This window comes from Aethalodelphis obliquidens, unplaced genomic scaffold (assembly GCF_003676395.1).
Source record: "Aethalodelphis obliquidens isolate GAN/ISIS:26980383/991018 unplaced genomic scaffold, ASM367639v1 scaffold24, whole genome shotgun sequence".
Classification (NCBI taxonomy): domain Eukaryota; kingdom Metazoa; phylum Chordata; class Mammalia; order Artiodactyla; family Delphinidae; genus Aethalodelphis; species Aethalodelphis obliquidens.
In genome coordinates, this window is record NW_020837968.1 from 5,036,134 (window position 1) to 5,055,885 (window position 19,752).

At 39.1% G+C, this 19,752-nt stretch overlaps 1 protein-coding gene across 1 annotated transcript; it reads right to left on the bottom strand.

The window, feature by feature from the left end:
• Positions 1 to 7,040: 7,040 nt before the first annotated feature.
• On the bottom strand, positions 7,041 to 10,822 carry RGS1 (regulator of G protein signaling 1). The gene is made up of 5 exons (XM_027122175.1): positions 10,629 to 10,822; positions 10,183 to 10,263; positions 9,708 to 9,769; positions 8,160 to 8,323; positions 7,041 to 7,399 (listed from the first exon to the last, which is right to left on the bottom strand). Exons 1-5 carry the CDS (start codon positions 10,724 to 10,726, stop codon positions 7,214 to 7,216), a joined length of 591 nt encoding a protein of 196 aa, XP_026977976.1. The 5' UTR covers positions 10,727 to 10,822; the 3' UTR covers positions 7,041 to 7,213.
• Between the last annotated feature and the right edge of the window lie 8,930 nt (positions 10,823 to 19,752).

Here is a 19,752-nt window from a genome sequence, read left to right on the forward strand (position 1 = left end):
TGCTTTCTTCCCCTCAACTTTGGCACTTCCTAATTACCCCCATAGATAGTATGAATTATGATCATTCTAGTCAAAATCATGCCAAATAAACATTCTAGGAAGTATCTTATTCAGTTCTTCATATGGGAACATGTTCTACCCTTTACTTGTTCACAGTGGGTCATTTGTAAACCCTGAATTAACTGACAGATTTAAGGAAAAAAGCACAAGACTAGGGATACAATCTGTTTTTATAGCTAATTCAAGCTGAGGGTTTCAGGGCAGAGTATGAAAGCTAAGACCAGGGGTGAGCATGTCAGTTTTACTGATTTAAAACAAGCCCACTGAACTTTCACCTTCTAGGTTTGACTAGAATAGCAACAGACAGTTTGGGGGGCGAGGATAGGACAATACCTGAAACCTACTATATTCCTGCCTTTTTTTTTTTCTCTCTCTCTATCCAGAAATAAAGGGTAGACTCCTCGCCTATTTTGAGGATTTAAGGTAAGAATGACTGAAGGAAAAAATGTGCCAAGAGAGTGGCTACCTTTGGGTTTCCCGTCCTCTGTCTTGTCTCTGTTAACAAGAAGTGAGCACTAGAACATTCCACCAGTCACATGACCCACTGTCAAGCTAAGGGCCAGGCCTGCCATCTAAGGACACAGGATTCCTCCCGGAGCGTCGCTGTCATCACACTCCTTCCCGCTGGGGTGCCGCTTATCCCCAGGGCAGTTTCTGTTTCTGTCTGACAGCTGCTCTGCCCCTCTCTTTCACCTGGATCCTACACGTCAGTTTTGTCTTCTGTCCTTAAAAGGTGCCCTCAAACTTAGAGCAGTTTATTCCTGCAAATCTGTTGAGTGTCTTGGTCCTTGGTTTTGGTTCTCAGCCTGGATGAGAGCTTGCAAGCTTCTAGTTTTGTCCAAGAAGAAGGTGAACTTTGAGGAAAAACATGTGGAATGCTTCCTATGTAGGTTCATTGTGAATAAACTGTTAACGTGTTGAAAGCGCTGCATAATTTATTTTGCACGTGGAGCCTTTTAGAAGCGTATGCCTTAATCTTCCTCCAGGGCTCTCCTCTTCTGTTTCCAAGTTGTTCAATGCACATTTGCAGCTGAAGGACCTCAAAGGTGATATGTTTAAAATTGAGCCAGAAAGGGCTTTGCTGTGATTTTGAGGCCCCAGGCTAGACACCCCGGAGGTATCCTGTGTTCCCCTCCCTCAATTACTCCTCACAGCAAATCGCTCACCAAGTATTATCTATTTGCCCTCTCTCTCCCATTGCCTTGATTTCTGCCCTGATTCTCTCCTGCTGGGCTACAGAACTGGTTTCACTTTGGCTTTCCTTCCTCAGTTATGCCTTCCTTTGTAACTGTCTTCCACACAAAATCCAGAAATAGCTTTCTACAACACAAAGTAATCATTGTCACTTTCAGGAAGAAGCATGAGATAAGGCAAAGTCCTTGGAAACATACATACCTGGTCTCAAACCCTGGGTCTGCTACTTCCTGGTTCTGTGTCCTTAGATAACTTTTTTCACCTTTTTGGTTGGACATTTGTTGATCAATAAAATGAGGTTAAGAGTGCTTATCTCAGAGAGTCCTGGTGTAGACTCAACAAGTAACTTGTGTATCAGCACAAGCAGTTATGTCTTTTGCTCATTTGCTTGAAACTTCAGTGACCTGTGATATAAAAGATGGAACTCACGCTCTTTGGAATGGACTGTGTCTCTTCTCAGAATCTGCCCTAAACTACCTTTTGAGCTTTCCCTCCAACCCTCTCGCTTCCACACTAAATAAATCACCATTGCTGAACACAGAGTATTTTTTTCCTGATTTCCTGACTTTTTCACAGACTGTTTCCTGAAATGTTCTCACCCTCTTTCTTCCCTGGTTGGGGTTTATTTATTCTTCAAGATCCACGCCAATTATCCCTTTCCCGTGGAAAAGATGGAGAAATGATCCAGCTAATATTATAATAAGTAAAAGTGCACATTAAATATAGAACAAAAGCAAATATTCTTCCTGGATGAACAAATCTAGTGTCTATTATAATGCATTATTATTTAAGTAACTATTTTTTTGCTAAGAAAGCTTGCAGTTAAAGAACTTTTTAGAAGGCTTGCATTTTTCACTTGAGAAGTGGGAAGTTGGTGTTTCTCTTGAGTGACATGAGAGCGTCTATTTGGAATGTCCCTAAACTCTTTGGAATTTTTGTACATACTCAGCCACATGGATCCTAGACCTCTGACTCTGCTTGGAGTTGGACAGGAGAGAGAGGAAGGACGATGAGAACATTTAATTCTGAATTGTGATTGACATGGCCAACGCAGTTTTCTAAATCTAAAACGTGCTTACAGTGCACCGTTTCTTAACTAATCAGCTCCCTAATCCCAGGAGCTTGACTTCTCTTTCAATCATCAAGCCTACTGCCATAGATCTTCCCCAAATGGCAACATTCCAAGTCGAGGCAAGGTCCCCATGGATTTAATAAATTTGGTTCTTTTGGGTTTGGATTCGAATTCCTAGCCTAATCTTCCATCAATTATGGGAGTTTCAAAGTAACGTAGACAATTCTAAACTATAGCACAATCCCTTTTGGCTTAAAATTTCAATTTGAGAAGATAAAATATAAGTATGACATTTGGGGGCACTCAGGTTTTCAAATGAGACATAAGGTAATACAAACATTTAAGACACTCAGTTTGTTTCCCTTCTCTCTCTCTCTCTCTCTCTCTCTGCCTTCCTCCCTCCCTCCCTCCTTCCCTTTCATTTCCCTTTGGTCTGTTTACAAATTCAAGTGAAAGGAGCCACCAGGAGGTAAATACCCAGTCAAATATTTATATAGAAACATCCATAGAAAGTTCTATATTTTGCCATGGACTTACTTGTAGAAAAGTTTCATTTAGGTTAGGCACAGAGTAAGACACAAAATTTTGCCATTAGAATGATACATTTTTAGCTTTTCAAACTGAGCAGGACCTTGCAGGGCCTTCCCAAGGCAGACCCCCGCTTCTCCCCAACGTCCTCAGCCTCTTGTTTGTAGAAAAGCTTTAGCCTCCTAGGCCTTCCCTTAGTTCCAAAGAGCAAATTTAATCAGAGAAGTGAGAAAATACAGAAACAAAGGGAAACAGTCAAGCAAGATAAAATAATAGTAGTTTGGCTGTAAACTAAAGAGTCAAGGACCTTTAGTTCCTCCTCAAGGGCTATAGATAATACCCTGAGCCATATCCTTCAGTCGTTTTGCAGATACTGACACCCCCACAAGGTAGAAGAAGTTACATGCCTGCTGACCACAAGCATATAGACCCAAGACTGGTTGGAACCAGAAGGTTGATGATGTTAACTCCCAATTACCTCACCATCAACCAATCAGAAGAATGTCCATGAGCGGATCAGATACCCTACAATCCTCACTCCTAACACTGACTTTAAAAACCCTTCCCTGAAAGCCACTGGGCAGTTTGGGTCTTTTGAGCCTCAGCTTCCTGTTCTCCTTGTTTGGCCCCATGTTGGGTGCCTTGCAGTAAACGCTGTACTTTCCTTCACCACAAGCTGGTGTCATTAGATTGGCTTTGTTGTGCATTGGGCACGCGGATCCAAGTTTGGTTCAGTAACACTTTTAAGATACTGGTCTCAATAAAACAGATGGTAGTATTTCTGCAGTTGATGAGTATTTTTTTGGTTCTATAGATAGGGTTTTATGCAGTCTCGAGAAAATTCTACAATTCTGTGTATAATAGCAATTATTTATATCTATGGTAGTTTAAATCACCATTTACTCTATTTTCCCTTCACGTATTTCGGAATTTCTTTTCTCAGTAATAAATCATCAAAGATTCCTCCTAATATAAAACAGCCTGTGTTTGCACACAGAATGAAAGAAACTTGAAATTTAGTTTATCCCACATGAGCTAAATGTGTAAATATGTACTTTTTATTAGACATCAGGAGGTCTAATTTCTACCTTCACGGATTCCTACTTTTCTACAATATACATATCATATTAGAAATAGTATAAAATACATCTGAGCAAAGTAAATTTATTTTTATTTTTTAAATGAATTAGTTTTAAATTATACATATTGTTGATTGCCACAGCTTTAGTATCACAATAGAACATAGCATATGAGTTGAGGATCTTAGATGGAGCAGTTGGACCAGATTTCTCTAAACAGTAGAGCTATTCATATTTCTGTAAATGATCTAATAAAACATCCACACCATAATAAACAATGCCAATGAAAAGAAATTTATCTTTTCAAGTTTTTTGCAATATCTTGAATCTATGCAGCCATGGTGACAATTTTTTTTTTCATTTTGAAAATGAAGAGATGTCTTAGATGTTTGTTTTGACCATCTGTCCAAAACTTGGATGCCTTTTTTTTTTAATAGGTTTTATTTATTTATTTATTTATTTATTTATTTATTTATTGGCTGCGTTGGGTCTTTGTTGCTGCGCGCGGGCTTTCTCTAGTTGGGACGAGTGGGGGCTACTCTTCATTGCGGTGCACGGGCTTCTCATTGTGGTGGCTTCTCTTGTTAAGGAGCACAGGCTCTAGGCACGTGGGCTTCAGTAGTTGTGGCACATGGGCTCAGTAGTTGTGGCTCACAGACTCTAGAGCACAGGCTCAGTAGTTGTGACGCACAGGCTTAATTGCTCCCTGGCATGTGGGATCTTCCTGGATCAGGGCTTGAGCCTGTGTCCCCTGTGTCAGCAGGTGGGTTCTTAATCACTGCGCCACCAGGGAAGCCCCTGCATGGCTTTTTAACATGGCATCTTATCAAGACAAAGGCCAGAAGCATTCATTTTATGACCAGTATGTGTGTTGGACAGTTGCACTTCTACTGCCTCCGAGTTTGAAGGGCCTAGACTATTTAATGTGACAGTGGTGCTAGAAATAGGAGCAGAGTGTCTTGTGTTTATATGGACTTGGTTCCCCTCCGGTTTTTATTGAAAGTAACCACATACCGGTGTAAGGTGTTAGAAAGCTTTTATAGAAGAGTAATTCTACCTGGGCCTTGAGGAATTGGTTGGACTTTGAAAACTGGAAGGAGGTAGGAAGAGGCATTTTAGAGAGATAGTAGATTAACCAAAGGGTAGTGAAGACCAGGACTCCTTCAAGAAAAGGCAGTTGATCCAGAGTGATGTCAAGGTCGGAAGGATGCCGAGAGGGGAGTAAGACGAATTATATCCTGAAGGTCTCACTGGGAGTGTTTTGAATTCCAGAAAGGAAATTTGAACTTCATGTTTTATGTCACGGGAAATGGCAGGGCCAAATCTGTGTCTCAGAAGGTGATGTTTGTGGCTGTTTAGAGGATGGATTGAAGATGGATTGAAGAGAAGAGGCTGGAAAGAAAGAAAACAAGTTGCATGAATGAGCAATCAATGAGAGACTACACTAGCGCGGGAGGGAGGGGGGCAGAAAAAGAGCAAGTGACATACCAACTGCACACATTAATTGTACAAGGAGGATTGAGGGAATTTGGTGATGGCATGCGTAAGGGAGAGAATGATGAGAATGATGATGGTGATTAAACTGGCTTCCCTTCCTAAGCCTCTTACAATATTTTGACCTGCTAAATCATAGAATTAAGCTTATGGTAGAGACAATTTGGACTTTGTCCCATGGCAATTCAAGAATAGTACTTTTTAAACCTCTCTACGTATTGCCCCATGTCATTGCTGTGTGCCTGATGATAGGCAAGCCTGTACTGAGAATATCCAGAGTATTACACTGTGGTGGCTGATTATTCAATTATATATGGGACACGGGAGCATGGGAAGATACAGCTCTATGGGCTATGCTGGAATGCGCGTCGTCCTGATTATCCTTTTGTAGACGATCCTCCAGAGCAGTCTTGTGTTCCTGCTTAGGTAATGCCTAGGACTGCTGAAGGCTTGAGGGTTTAGGAAATGTCTTCTGGTCATTGGGGGGCAGTGTTGCACAGTAGAGGGAACACAAATTGTGTGGTGAGAAAATTTACGTGTAAATCCCTGGCAGTGGGACTGTCTCTTAACTCCAGGATTCCCAACCCTGCGTAACGAGGGCATCTTCAGAATCGCCTGGAATTTACTCTTAAAATATAGATTCTCGTACTCTATCCCTTGGGGATTCTGATTCAGTCAGTCTGGGATAGGGCCCCAAAATTGGTGTTTTGTTTTTTAACATTCTAGGTAGTTTTGATAGCTAAATTTGGGAAGTAGTGATTGCTATGAACATTAAATGAGAAAATACATCTGGCTTTTATAAACTTTAAATCACAATAAATTATTAGTTGTTAATTAGATGACTTCTTGAAATAAAATTTCTATCCCTCTTTAAAAGACTTCTTCAATTTCTCATCAGTTTGAAGCTTGACTATATGAGAGCATATTATATTTGTTTGATCTTTATACATCATGATAGCAGAGAGAAAACTAATGAATTCTGTCCAATACATACACGTAATACACAAAATATAAGATTAACTGGATGATAGTTTTAGATGTTGAAGAGGTGATAGAAAGTAGAAGACCCTTGCTTAAATTTTTGTTAAATCTGAAAAATAAATGCCAGTTTTAAAGATGGCAAGGAAATGTAAACAGAAATTGCTTCTATGTTTTTGTGTCTCACATTTATTATTGACACTGTGATAATTTAATTTACAAATATATTCTGACTTCCCAACTTTAAGGCAATAGCTTAAGTTAAATACATTGTTCTCCTCTTCATCTCTTTCAATCCCAAAACACTCCAACAAACCAACCAACACTGAAAAACTTTGTGTCAATAACAGAAATGGTGATTTTGAAACACATACTTCTCAAATAGTCATCCAGGTAAAAGAGATTTCAGCAGCTCGATACAATCTCTGTATAACAATATGCAGTATAAATGTCACTTGACTTTGAAGCTTATAGCATGTTTTCACCAGTTTCAAAACACTTATTCACAGTTTCTGCGTAGCAAGCATTACCCGGCCTTCTCAGTTCTGAGGGATGTTCTAATACGTAGGTCCACTGTATTTTATGACAGTACCACAGTATCTCCTTCCTTCTACCATCGCTAAATTTTCTTCTCACGCTTCTTCAGCCTTGAGCCTGGATAACTTCCATGTTAATCTGTCCTGAGTCATGGGTTCTTCCCCTGGATCTGTGAGTCATCCAAAAAGGCCAAGGTGTTCCCCCAGGGAGCCATCCTGGTACATTCCTTCTGTACTTGATATCATCTTTAATTCCCTCCAGCCGGCACTAGTCACTTTAGACTATTAGCCTGAAGGTCATTCAGAAGATTTAAGTATATATTTGATTTGAGGAACCTGGGATAGGAGTCCTTTTCCATAAGAGTATATATGGTTCTTTGGGCTTCATCGAAACACGTGGGTGTTGGTGCTTTAATCTTCTTGGCTGTAGATTCTCGAGTGTGAAAGTCAATATTGATCTAAAAAGAAATCCTCATCAGTTCATATGCACTTCCAATTTATTGCATGTTTTATGATGTCACTGTTGTTTTTGAAGCACCTCAAGACAGTGGCTTTAAAACCTCATTTAAATCAGCTCAAATATCTCTTGAATGCCTATTCTAAGCATACCTTATCCTAGGTGTGGAAGAGTTAAAAAGAAGTAGCACAAAAAAAGCAGAAATATCTTTGCTCCAAGTTAGCTCATAATATCTTTGGGAGGTGCAAAAGAGGCAGACATTATTTTTTAAATATCTGTATAAGGTGATACGTGCATCGAGAAAAGTGATGTGCACATTTAAGGTTTACAGGAGGAGAGGACACTTTGTGCAGATGTTTGCTGCTTGAACCAGGAATATTTAACTGGAAGTGGGCATTACTACTAACTGGAAATATTTCTGCTGCTGCAATCCATGTATTGCACTAATCTCTACTTTATCCTAATCCAAAACGAGCTAGCTCACTAAGGACCCCCTGACATGCAGTTCTGGTCGGTATCACCAGTACTCCTTACCCCACCCCATCACATTAGCTTGTTTTACAAAATCAACCTTTCATCCAATCTTTTCACAAGTGTAGAAAATTAGATTATCATTGCACTGAACTATATGAATACACTTAAATATATAGCAGTGAAAATCATAATACTCAAAAAGGATTTCATCTTGCTAGTATGTTGAATCTTATTCTATATCTAAGTTTCTTTACATATAAACCGATGGTAATGAACTAAATACTCACTTGTTTGGCGGCATCTGACTGCACAAATGCTTTATAGATTTTCTCCGCTTTGCAATGCAAAAGATCAGACTCTGTTTTTTTATAGTCTTCACAAGCCAGCCAGAATTCAATATTCTCCTCACTGAACTCAGACTTTAGGAAATTCCCAAAGACGTCTTGACCAGCTAAAAAGAAAGGGTGAGGGGTGAGATAAATTAATTTATCACAGCCAATAAATGAATAACTGGAAGAAACTTACGAGAAAAGTACAGTGGCATATTCTCTGTGTACAAAAGGAAGAGGTGGATGCTGCTGAAATGGCTGTGTCACCGTTTGTAGAGGTGGGAAGGCCTTAGGGACCCCTTCGTTTATAGTCTGTCTGGGGTCAGACACGCTTGTCACAGGTACACAGCTGCTTAGTGGTGGCTGAGAGACTGCTTCACTTCCATCTGCTATTACATTACAATTCTGCTCTGCAGGTTACAGAACAATCTCTTTTCTTACACTACCAGCTCAGCCAGAGTGCAGAGTATTTTAGGGAATCAAATATTGACAGGAGGCATGAACATCATGTTAATCATTAGCAAATATAATTTCTCTGTCCAACTCATATAAGTCAAAAGACGTGAGGCCTGTATATTACCTATGTGCGCTGTACTGCTTGGATTTACTAGTGTTATTCAGGCTTTTCAATGGGCCATTTCTATAGCACTGTTTGGCTGAATCATAACCTAAGTCAGATAACAAGCAGACGAACCAGGTTGAACTACTTGATCCCCACGTGAGGCTCTGTAGGGTGTTGCGGGGGAGGGAGAAGGGGATCAGCTCACCCCGGATAGGGATAAGCTGCCCATCTATGCCCTTGAGCGAGGTCCTAATCCCAACAGGATCCCAATGCCCATGATGAGGGCTAAGACAAGCTGATCTCATTTCCCTTCTCTCATCAGAAACTCCCCGTGAGACTCTGTGTTTAAAAAGTCTTTTTATCATATCTGTTATAACGTGTCATGTTATATATAATGCAGTTTTATGCTGTGTGTCTCAACTGCCTTCAAGGCAGCAAGGCTCTGTGTCTTTACTCTTGAGTCCTTGGTGCTTCTAAAATGCCTGCACATAAATGCCTGGGCTGAATGAGTGACAACGCATGTATGAATGGAAAAAGTTATTAATTGACTGAGTGAATCCTACCCCTTACATCCAGTGGTACAAAAATACATCCTTTAGGTAGCTTTCAGAATAGCAGTTCACATGTTGAGATGTTTGGTTTACTTTTTAAAACTTTAAGCTTCAGAACCCCAGCATAATTTAAAATTTTGCTCCTATAATGATCCATGGAAATAGCTAGTTGCCTTGGCAAATTTTTCTAAAGGACAGTAGCAGAACTGAGTGCCGAGTCAACATTATGCCACGATGAGGCATAATACGCTGAAGCTGTCAGTGCTACAGAACAGCTAGAGTACAACTTTTCACACACCCTCCCATCCAGAATACTATATTTTAATGAAGCCATTCAATCTCTTAGCATACTGAGATAAACCCAGAAACATTCAGTAGTTCATCTATACTTACTCTGGTTGGCAAGAAGTTTTTCCAGAGATTCAGACCACTGCTTCACTTCATCAGCAGAGAGTCTACAGGGGACGACATTTACGTAAATTAGTATTTTTGTGTGTGTAAGCGCAAATGAAATCAGAATGGCTGCTGCATTTTGATAACTTCACAAACTGAGACTCTACTTCTAATAAATTTTATTAAAATTTATCTATAAGAAAACAAAAATTTGCTTAGAATTACTATCGTTATGAAAATATCTGCCAGTAAAATGTGAAAAAATCCAAATGTACTCCAACAGTATAATAAGTAGCAAATATATGCATGCACATTTGTATTTAAATTACATTGGTACTAATGCAGCTTAATCTTATTAGTCTTGTTACTTAAAAAAAACGAAGTCCAGTATGTGTAGTATTACCGCCTTGCTAGAATACAGAGCTAAGGCACAGGCCGCTTATATAGTGATAGTTCCGTGTATTAGTGTACATACAGGTCCTTGGACTTGGAAGGTTTCATTCCAGATTCCAGGTGTGGGATCATAGATCTCAGGTATGCTTTCACATCCATTCCACTACAAAAGACACAAAAGTAAATATTCATATTTCTTCAGAAGAATACATTTTATTTGTAAAAAGAAAAGAGCATGAAGCAAACTTCTCCAAGGAATAAGGCCATAATAAAAATAGCTGATACAACATATTGCTATATCAAGAGTGAGCCAATTTTTATGACCCAAAGTCTGGAAAAATTCCCACCTCATTTAATGCCCTGTCATGATTCATTTTTAAATACAACTGAATATACTTGTAACTCACAGCAGGTCATTGCCCTGATCTAGGTAAACTAAAGGCTCGTATTTTCTTCCATTCATTCATTTTCAATTGTTCTGCCATTAAGGATCATCTAAGTCAAAATTTGCACAGTTAATGAACTTACAAGGTCTTTGGCCTCCTTTTCTGCGTCTTGTCGTTTAGAAGCGAATGATCAGTTCCTTTCAGTTCCTTTGGATTAGCAGAGAGGAACACGCCTGGCATTTTGTCTCTCCTTGGCGTGGAGATGGCCGTTGCTCACATGGTCCTCAGCAGGCAAGTATCTGCTAATCCACGCCTCTGCTGCTTTATATAGTGACGGCTAACAGGCCCTTGCTGTTCAAACGAGTCTGTTTATCAAGTGATGTTACCACAGACACTGGAAGTTCCCCCTTTCTTGGTGTGTTGTGACGTGTATCTTGAAAAAAACAAAAAGCACACAGTGATGTTTTGTGGTTGAAACTTAACCCAATGAGACTAGGTCACTTGATTATATAGAAAGAAAGAAAATTAGACCTACAGAGGTGCACACACATATACCACATGTCTAAAGCCTCAGCAGGATCAGTCTTTGGTTCTAGGGGGTGCTTGTTTCTTCATAAAAACTGCATATTTCAATGAAATGTTTCATTTGGTGGGTTTATTGTATCACACAGACTAGAGATGGGTCCCCTCAGGACTTTGCATAGTCCTTGACTATAAAATTCATTTGATTACAGTATTTTAAAAAGGGTGTTATTTTTCTTTCAGAAAGCAATGTAAAATAAACAAATACTTTTTTTTTTCATTCGTGCAGTGCACACATCTGGTAGGAAGGAGAGTCATGAGAAGTTATCTTAACTTTTCCCTACTCCAAACCTCATCCCTTATTTCCATGGCAAGAAATTTTCATGTTACTGTTTTCCAGGGTGTGTGCTAAACACTCTACTGGTGATATACAAGATGATTTTAAGGGGTGCATGAGTTTTAATATTTATTAGAAATATAACTAATGTATCAAATTGTTTTTTTTTGTATATTACTGCTTAGGAAAGGAATAAAGTGAAATTAAAAACAAAACTATAAACACATAAAAGTATAGTTAACACAAAAATATGACATAATGTGTAAATACACTGATACAAAATAATTACACAGTATCAGGAGAAAAACTACTCATGGTAAAAATAAGAATATATTTGGCCAGGCCAGCAGTGTACTTCTTAGGTGATGATCTTCCAAATTTCGGTAGTATCTCTGGAGAGATATAGTCTAGCTTTAATTAAAATTAAGAATTAAAATAAAAACCCAAGGAAATAGATGACTAATCACTGATCAGGGTAGAGGGGCTAGTGCAATATAAGCTCGTACAGAGTTTGTATATAGAATGTGGTTTATTTATAGAGTGTCCAGTTTAATTTAAACCTCCGTTGGTTTTTACCCCTGAAAAGACAAAACAAATTTTACTCCGAGAAGCTTCTGAAGGTATTAGGTAAACCTAACAAAAGGGAATTTTCCTGTCTTAGTTCCATCTTCAGGATAAAAAGTATTTGAAGGAATCACATTTATATTTAAAAATGTACTTACTACACAGGCATGCACAAATATTATGCTGTATGTAGTAAGCGTCAGTTGATGTTTGAAAGATAATGTGATACATTTAGAAAGAGAACTAGTGAGATAAGTTGGCCACTTTGGAAGTTACCCAGACAAAAATGAAGGGGTTCAGAGACGGATGAATAAAGGCTTTTGTTTGTGTGTTTCTTGTGGTTCAGTCCACACTTACTTTTCAGTTAAAATCTTCAGCATTGCTCATGTTTATTTATTTAGTAACCTCTCATTCCTCTGGATAACTGTGGGTAAGTTATGTTAGGGAAAAATGATTTAAAGTTTATTTGTAAAGGCCACTATTATTACTATCCAGATATACTGATAATTTCCAAAGCATGTTTCAGCAACAGTAGTTCCTTTGGATGTTAATAGTATGATAAGGACTATGACACCAGCAGCAGCAAAGGTTCTGGGGACACATAAGTTTGGGAAATGTTGGGTTAAAGTTGAATAATTGATCAATGCCGATCTTCTGAGAACCTTGACTATGTTAGTGCATGTTTGTCAGTCTCTAAAAGGAGGGTGGAATGTGCAGCAGTGTCTTAACATTTCTGAGAACTGAACTCTCAGTAAGTAGGGAAAATAGTTGGCAGAAATAATGTTCTCTTGACACCACGTTAGGAAGCTGTGGTCTGACAATGAAATAAATATTTGCCTCTTACATATTAATAATTCCTTAAACCTCCAACCTTTTGCTACCTCAATATAGACTTTCAAGCCCAAGCATTTGCAAGCAATTACGATTGTGTGCTTCAAAGCCCAAATGGAGAATTAAGCTCCTGGTAGAGGGGGTCCATCTGAAATTCACAGTGGCACAATAATGTAGCTGCTGTTTCAAGGGCTGCTTGGAAGCACCTGCAAAGCCTGTATGTACCAGAGCTGGGCAAATCTGGAGAAGCTGTAGCAGTAAGGTTGATGAGTCCATGGCAGGGCACTGAAGTTTCCTGTCAATCACACGGAGTGTCACTGTCTGGTTCCTTTTTGTGAAAATCATTAAGAAAAGACAAGTGATCAAATAGTATCTTTACTGAAGCAATGGCTTTGGTTGAAATTGTAGAGGACTTGACAAAAGCCAATAGAATAAATAGTGGCTCTTACAAACATAATCTGGTTTGTACATTTCTTCTGTGAAATTGTGTGTTTTTTTTAAATAAATTTATTTTATTTTTATTTATTTTTGGCTGCGTTGGGTCTTCGTTGCTGCGTGCGGTCTTACTCTAGTTGCGGTGAGTGGGGGCTACTCTCCGTTGCGGTGCGTGGGCTTCTCATTGCGGTGGCTTCTCTTGTTGAGGAGCATGGGCTCTGGGTGAGTGGGCTTCAGTAGTTGTGGCACGTGGGCTCAGTAGTTGCGGCACGTGGGCTCAGTAGACGTGGCTCATGGGCTCTAGAGCGCAGGCTCAGTAGTTGTGGCGCACAGGACTTAGTTGCTCCGCGGCATGTGGGATCTTCCCGGACCAGGGCTCGAACCCGTGTCCCCTGCATTGGCAGGTGGATTCTTAACCACTGCGCCACCAGGGAAGCCCTGTGAAACTGTGTTTAAGTAACCAGATTGCAGTGCTAAGGAAAGGAATACTTCATATGGTCATGTTCTTTTTTAAAATATTAGTACTTTATTTTTAGAGCTCTACAGCAAAATGGAGCTGAAAGTGCAGAGTTCCCACATACTCCCTCCACCTCCACAGCCTTCCCTACCATCCGCATCTCGCATCAGTGTGGTATATTTGTTACACAGTCAGTGACGGACCTACATTGACATGTCATTATTACCCAGAGTACTTCGTTTACATTGAAGTTCACTTTTGGTGTTGTACATTCTTTGGGTTTTGACAGATGTATAATGATATATATCTACGATTATAGTGTCATAAGAAGAGTTTCCCTGCATTAAAAATTCCAGTGTTACAATTTAAAATGTCTAGAAGATTGGTTTAATAAAACATTTCAGATTATGGCTATCAACTTCAATGGGGGTAAATTTTAATCTTTGCTGAGTTGATTTTACATTTAGTTTCCACTCACTCCAACTGCCTGAATCCTTGTGGGGAGTTCTTTGCTGAATGACTTTTTCAGTCTTGATATTGATTAAACTGATGTTGGGCCTTTATAATATTGCTGACATTTTATTGTGGACGTTAGGAATTATGGGGAAAAGTATGAGATTGTATTTTAAAAGTAGAAATATATGTGGTAAGACTCGGTGACATGAACAGAAATTTTGATCCATTGAAACAAAATATCTTGACTTAACAAACTTTAATTGTGGTCCTACAATGTATCAGACCTAAGTACTGCAAATAGAAAGATGAATGAATGTCCAGAGAGGGTCACAGTATAGTTGGGCAGAGAGATACTTAAGCAAGTCATCAGGGTGAAAAGTGCCATCAGAGGGGAATGAACTGAGGAGGGAATAGCTCTGAAAGTGTGGGACAGAAGGAAAGTGTTGTTAATAGAGAGCCCAGAAATAAACCCACATACCTAGGTCAGTCAATCTTCTATAAAGGAGGCAAGACTATATAATGGAGAAAAGACGGTGTCTTTGGCAAGCGGTGCTGGGAAAGCTGTACGGCGCATGTAAATCAATGAAGTTAGAACACACCCTCACACCCTACACAAAAATAAACTCAAAAAGGCTTAAAGACTTAAATATAAGACAGGACACCATGAAACTCCTAGAAGAGAACATAGGCAAAAAACTCTCTGACATAAATCATAGCAATACTTTCTAAGGTCAGTCTCCCAAGGCAAAAGAAATGAAAGCAAAAATAAACAATTGAGACCTCATCAAACTTATAAGCTTTTGCACAGCAAAGGAAACCATAAACAACATGAAAAGACAGCCTATGAACTGGGAGAAAATATTTGCAAATCATGCAACTGACAAAGGCTTAATTTCAAAAATATAGGGACTTCCTTGGTGGCACAGTGGTTAAGAAACCACCTGCTAATGCAGGGGACATGGGTTTGAGCCCTGGTCTGGGAAGATGCCACATGCCACAGCAACTAATCCCACATGCCACAACTACCAAGCCTGTGCTCTAGAGCCCGTGAGCCACAACTACTGAGCCCATGTGCCACAACTACTGAAGCCCACGCGCCTAGAGCCCATGCTCCGCAACAAGAGAAGCCACCGCAATGAGAAGCCTGCGCACCGCAACGAAGAGTAGCCCCCGCTCGCCGCAACTAGAGAAAGCCCACGTGCAGCAACGAAGACCCAACACAGTCAAAAAATAATAATAAATCAATTAATTAATTTCAAAAAATATATACAAACAGCTCATCAATTCAATATCAAAAAACCCAAACAACTCAATCAAAAAATGGGCAGAAGACTTAACTAGATATTTTTCCAAAGAAGACATACACATGGCCAACAGGAGTGTGAAAAGATGCTCAATATCACTAATCATTAGAGAAATGCAAATCAAAACTACAATGAGGCATTACCTCACACCAATCAGAATGGCCATCATCAAAAAGTCTATAAACAATAAATGCTGGAGAGGGTGTGGAGAAAAGGGAACCCTCTTGCACTGTTGGTGGGAATGTAAATTGGTGCGGCCACTATGGAGAACAGTATGGAGGTTCCTCAAAAAACTAAAAATAGAGTTAACCGCATGATCCAGCAATCCCGCTCCTGGGCATATATCCAGAAATGACAGAAACTCCATTCAAAAAGACACATGCACCCCAATGTTCATAGCAGCACTATTTACAATAGCCAAGACATGGAAGCAACCTAAGTGTCCATTGACAGATGAATGGATAAAGAAGATGTGGCACATATATACAATGGAATATCACTCAGCCATAAAAAGCGAAATATTACCATTTGCAGCAACATTATTGGACCTAGAGATTATCATACTAAATGAAGTATATTGGACCTAGAGATTATCATATTAAATGAATTAAGTCAGACAGAAAAAGACAAATACCATATTAAATATATCACATGGGGGATCTAAAAATAGTACAAATGAACTTATTTACAGAACAGAAACAGACTCACAGACATAGAAAACTAACTTATGGTTACCAAAGGGGAAAGGGGGTGGAGGGATAAATTAAGAGTATAGGATTAACAGATACCCACTATCATGTATAAAATAGATAAACAACAAGGATTTACTGTAGAGCACAGAGAACTATATTCAATATCTTGTAATAGTCTATAATGAAAAGAATGGAAATAAAAGAATATATGTGTGTGTATATGTATACATATACACACACATACATAACCGAAACTCTTTGCTGTACACCTGAAATTAGCACAATATTGTGAATCAATTACACTTCAAGTAAATTTAAAAAAGCGCTGTTGCCATTTACTACAAAATCAACATGAAATATTCTGCCTGTTTCTGCATTCAAGATCAACACCTCTTGGAGAGTACAAAAAACTGCAGTGGAGAAACTGGTCTCCAGCAAGTAGACACCTCTTACATGCATGAAGACCACGGAAGAATGGATCTGAAGATGCAAAGCTTTGCAGAGTTTAAAAGAGGCTCTGAAAGACTTTGCTGAATTAGCATAATCTCTCACTGGTTAAGGAAGTAAGACGAAGGGTCACTACCTGGGTCTGTTTTGGCTCCTTCACTCTCCAGGCTTGTGGGTAGGGCTACTGACAGTGTTACAGCTACATTTCATAGAGTTTATTTGAAAAGCTTCAACAAATGTGAATTTGGAAGGATTTTTCTCTGTATCCAGGTAAAACGTTGGTGGGGACATTGATACCTACGTTATATCATTTGTGAATAAAAGGATTAAACATTTTAGACTTGTTTCCAATTTTATTTTCTAAATGAAGAAATCAACTGTTAGGTTTTAGTAAGAGAAGATCTTTGCAACTTGGGGAAATTCAGTGATCTTCAGTAATTGCAAACTGAGCAAGATAAGAATCTAGTTTCTTTTTCTCACCCTGTTCTAATCTACTTATAGTAAACACCGAACACCTCCTTTCTATAATTTAAGAGGTTATAAGAAAATTGAATGTGGGACCTTCAGTGAACTGGGCTCATGTGATTCTGTAAACTTCACTCACCCTAGATCTTATCTTACCAATAACATTCTCATTAATAGGCCCATCTTTCCAGTTATTCTTGATGAATGTTATCTCTGATATACTTCCTGCATATTGGATTCATTTTCATTTATTTTCACCCCACGATTTATAATCATTTCAACAAGGGAGAGTAGTCATTGTCAGACTCTGTTTGATTAAGCTTTGCAAGTAAAATTGGGCAAGTACTAAAGCAAGTGTCTTATTCACAAGTTCAGATAAATGGAAACTGTGCTATAAGGACATCGATACATTATTTGCGGTTGGACTGGAACGTTCTGTTACATGACACAGGACATAAATGCAAAAGCGAAGATGCTCAAAGTCAGCCTGGAGAGGCCATTTGTAAAGGAAGTTTTTCAAATTTCTAATATGATTCCAGTGATTTGCCTTTGCCTTTACTACACATTAAAATGGTTAAAATAGTGATTTATATCCTTTGTTTTTCTCCATTAACTACGTGATTTTCCTAAAAGAATCTATCTTGCCTGACATGTTCTGTCCTTTCCAAAGCCATGTCACTCATTTCTTGTGACTATCCTAACTGCATTTTTTCCATGTCTTTTCTAATGTTTTGCTTTTGTGTTTATTTACATTTTTTTTTTACCATGTATGGAGGTCAGACCCACTGGACATTTATTTCATCATAAATGTCATACACTCAAAATAAGTCATAATCTTCCTTCTTAGGTGAATAGCTTTAAGTCAGTGGTGACCACTCTAGCATGATTCTACTACTTTTGTGGGTCAAGTGGTCTGTGGTCCTCCACAGTTTCCTGTGCCTGTACTTTTCAAGTAAGCTTGATTCATTATCCCATATTTCCTTTTTTTAAAAAAAAATTAACCGAAAGCTTTTGTGCCCGTTAAATCCTAGTGAAGTGCTAATCTTGCTGCATTTCAAAGGGCTGTGGGTTCAATACCAAGCTCTAATTTTGGCCTGATTTGTGAGGTTGACTGTATCAGCTCACTTTTTGCCAGTTTCCTCTGTGTAGAAGTCAAAGGGGATCCTTAAGCAGCTTGTTGCTATGACAGTGGCGTAGGGAGATTTTTCTCCCTTTGAGATTCTACAATGATCAAGATTAGACACAGAAAAATTAGGATTTAGTTGGAATTTGTTATAGGTAGTATGTTTTCCACTTTTATTTCCAGGTTAGAGCTCTTTGCCTAGAGTTCTTCTTAAAACACAGTGAATTTGGCAACCCAACTGCTCCAAAGGCAGGGCTCCTGGCATTCACTGGGCCAGTCTTCCACACTGTTCCTTTCTCTATCAATATTTATTTGTCATGGGCCTCCATTGCTTTTAGGTAGTGTATTTTTGCAAACTAATATATTAGACAAATGTACAAATGTTCAGATGTTAATGATGTGGAAATATCACAGACTATTTCTGCCAACCCCAATCTAATTTTCTCGCCATCTGCTTTTTAGAGATACTCATAGCTGGAAATACTGATCATTCCCAATTTCAGACCTTATCCATCTCTGGTTTCTAAGCCAACCCATGATGAGGCTGGAAAGCACTAAGTTATTTCCGTTTGAATTAGGGGTGGTGGAAAGCTTCTGTTGTGGAGTCTGTTGTTAAGATGGGATTTTCATGGTTGCAAGTGTCAGGAACCCCATTTTGACTATTCAATAGCTCAGGCAAACAGGAAGACACTTGAAGTATCCTGAGAGTACCTCGGGTAATAAAAGGAAATGCTGAACAAACTAACCCTTTGAAGGTCAGCTAAGCTTAAGCTAGGCCTCAGAACGTTTGTAAATTATGAATTTGCTCTAGAACAGGAATACCTACAGATTGAGGAAACATGGCTGCCACCAACTGGGAAAGTTATATTCAAAAATTCCAAAGGTAGCTGACTCCTAAAGTGTAAATAGCCCCTCTTGTAGTCTCTTCCTATCTCTGTTTTCTTCTCCTATGTATTTTGTTTTGTTTTCAGTTGGATTTATAGAAGCAGAAAACCAGGACAGTATATTTGGTGGGAACTCAAAGTTAGAACAAGCACATAATCTTATTTTATCGTTTGTCTCAGATGATACGGAAGATCAGGCTTCATAAACTTACAAACTGCTCTACACTTCTGTTATTTTCTTTGGGAAAATCAGGTAATTTTGACTGTGAGAAATTTTTGTCTTTTTTTTTTTTTTTTTTTTACCATTGTGAGGTTTTAAATTCTACCTCGTCTTGATTTGGTGTCTTCTTTGTGACTCTCTGGCTTTTTCCCCTTGTGATTCTGTTTTGCCCAGGGTCTCAGTTGACACAGGGAGATCTTAACATACGGAAGACAGTGCACAGAACTATTAAAGCAGCCTGGCTCGTGTGGGAGTTTGTTCTATTCTCCTAGCCTGGGGTTTCTTTTCTCACGTTTTGTTTGAGCAAGGTATATTTGCCTCCCCACATGAAAGGGTGAGGGGGCAATGCAGGCAAAGTGAGGTGACGAGTACAGCTTACACTGAATTACAGCAGGAGGGTGGCCATGTGCAAGAAGGCAGGGAAGCTGGGTCAGAATGGGGCAAGGATTCAAATGTCCCAGTGGGGCTGGCGGTGTCCATGATGATCTCTGGAACTGATCTGTCCCTCTCCTGACTGCACTGTTCACCA

Coding starts and splice junctions, on each gene's coding strand:
- RGS1 (XM_027122175.1), bottom strand. CDS start 10,726: ATGCCAGGCGTGTTCCTCTCTGCTAATCCAAAGGAACTGAAAGGAACT. Junction 9,770..10,182: donor CCTTCCAAGTCCAAGGACCT/GTATGTACACTA, acceptor CGTCCCCTGTAG/ACTCTCTGCTGATGAAGTGA. Junction 7,400..8,159: donor AGTCAGATGCCGCCAAACAA/GTGAGTATTTAG, acceptor ATTTCTTTTTAG/ATCAATATTGACTTTCACAC.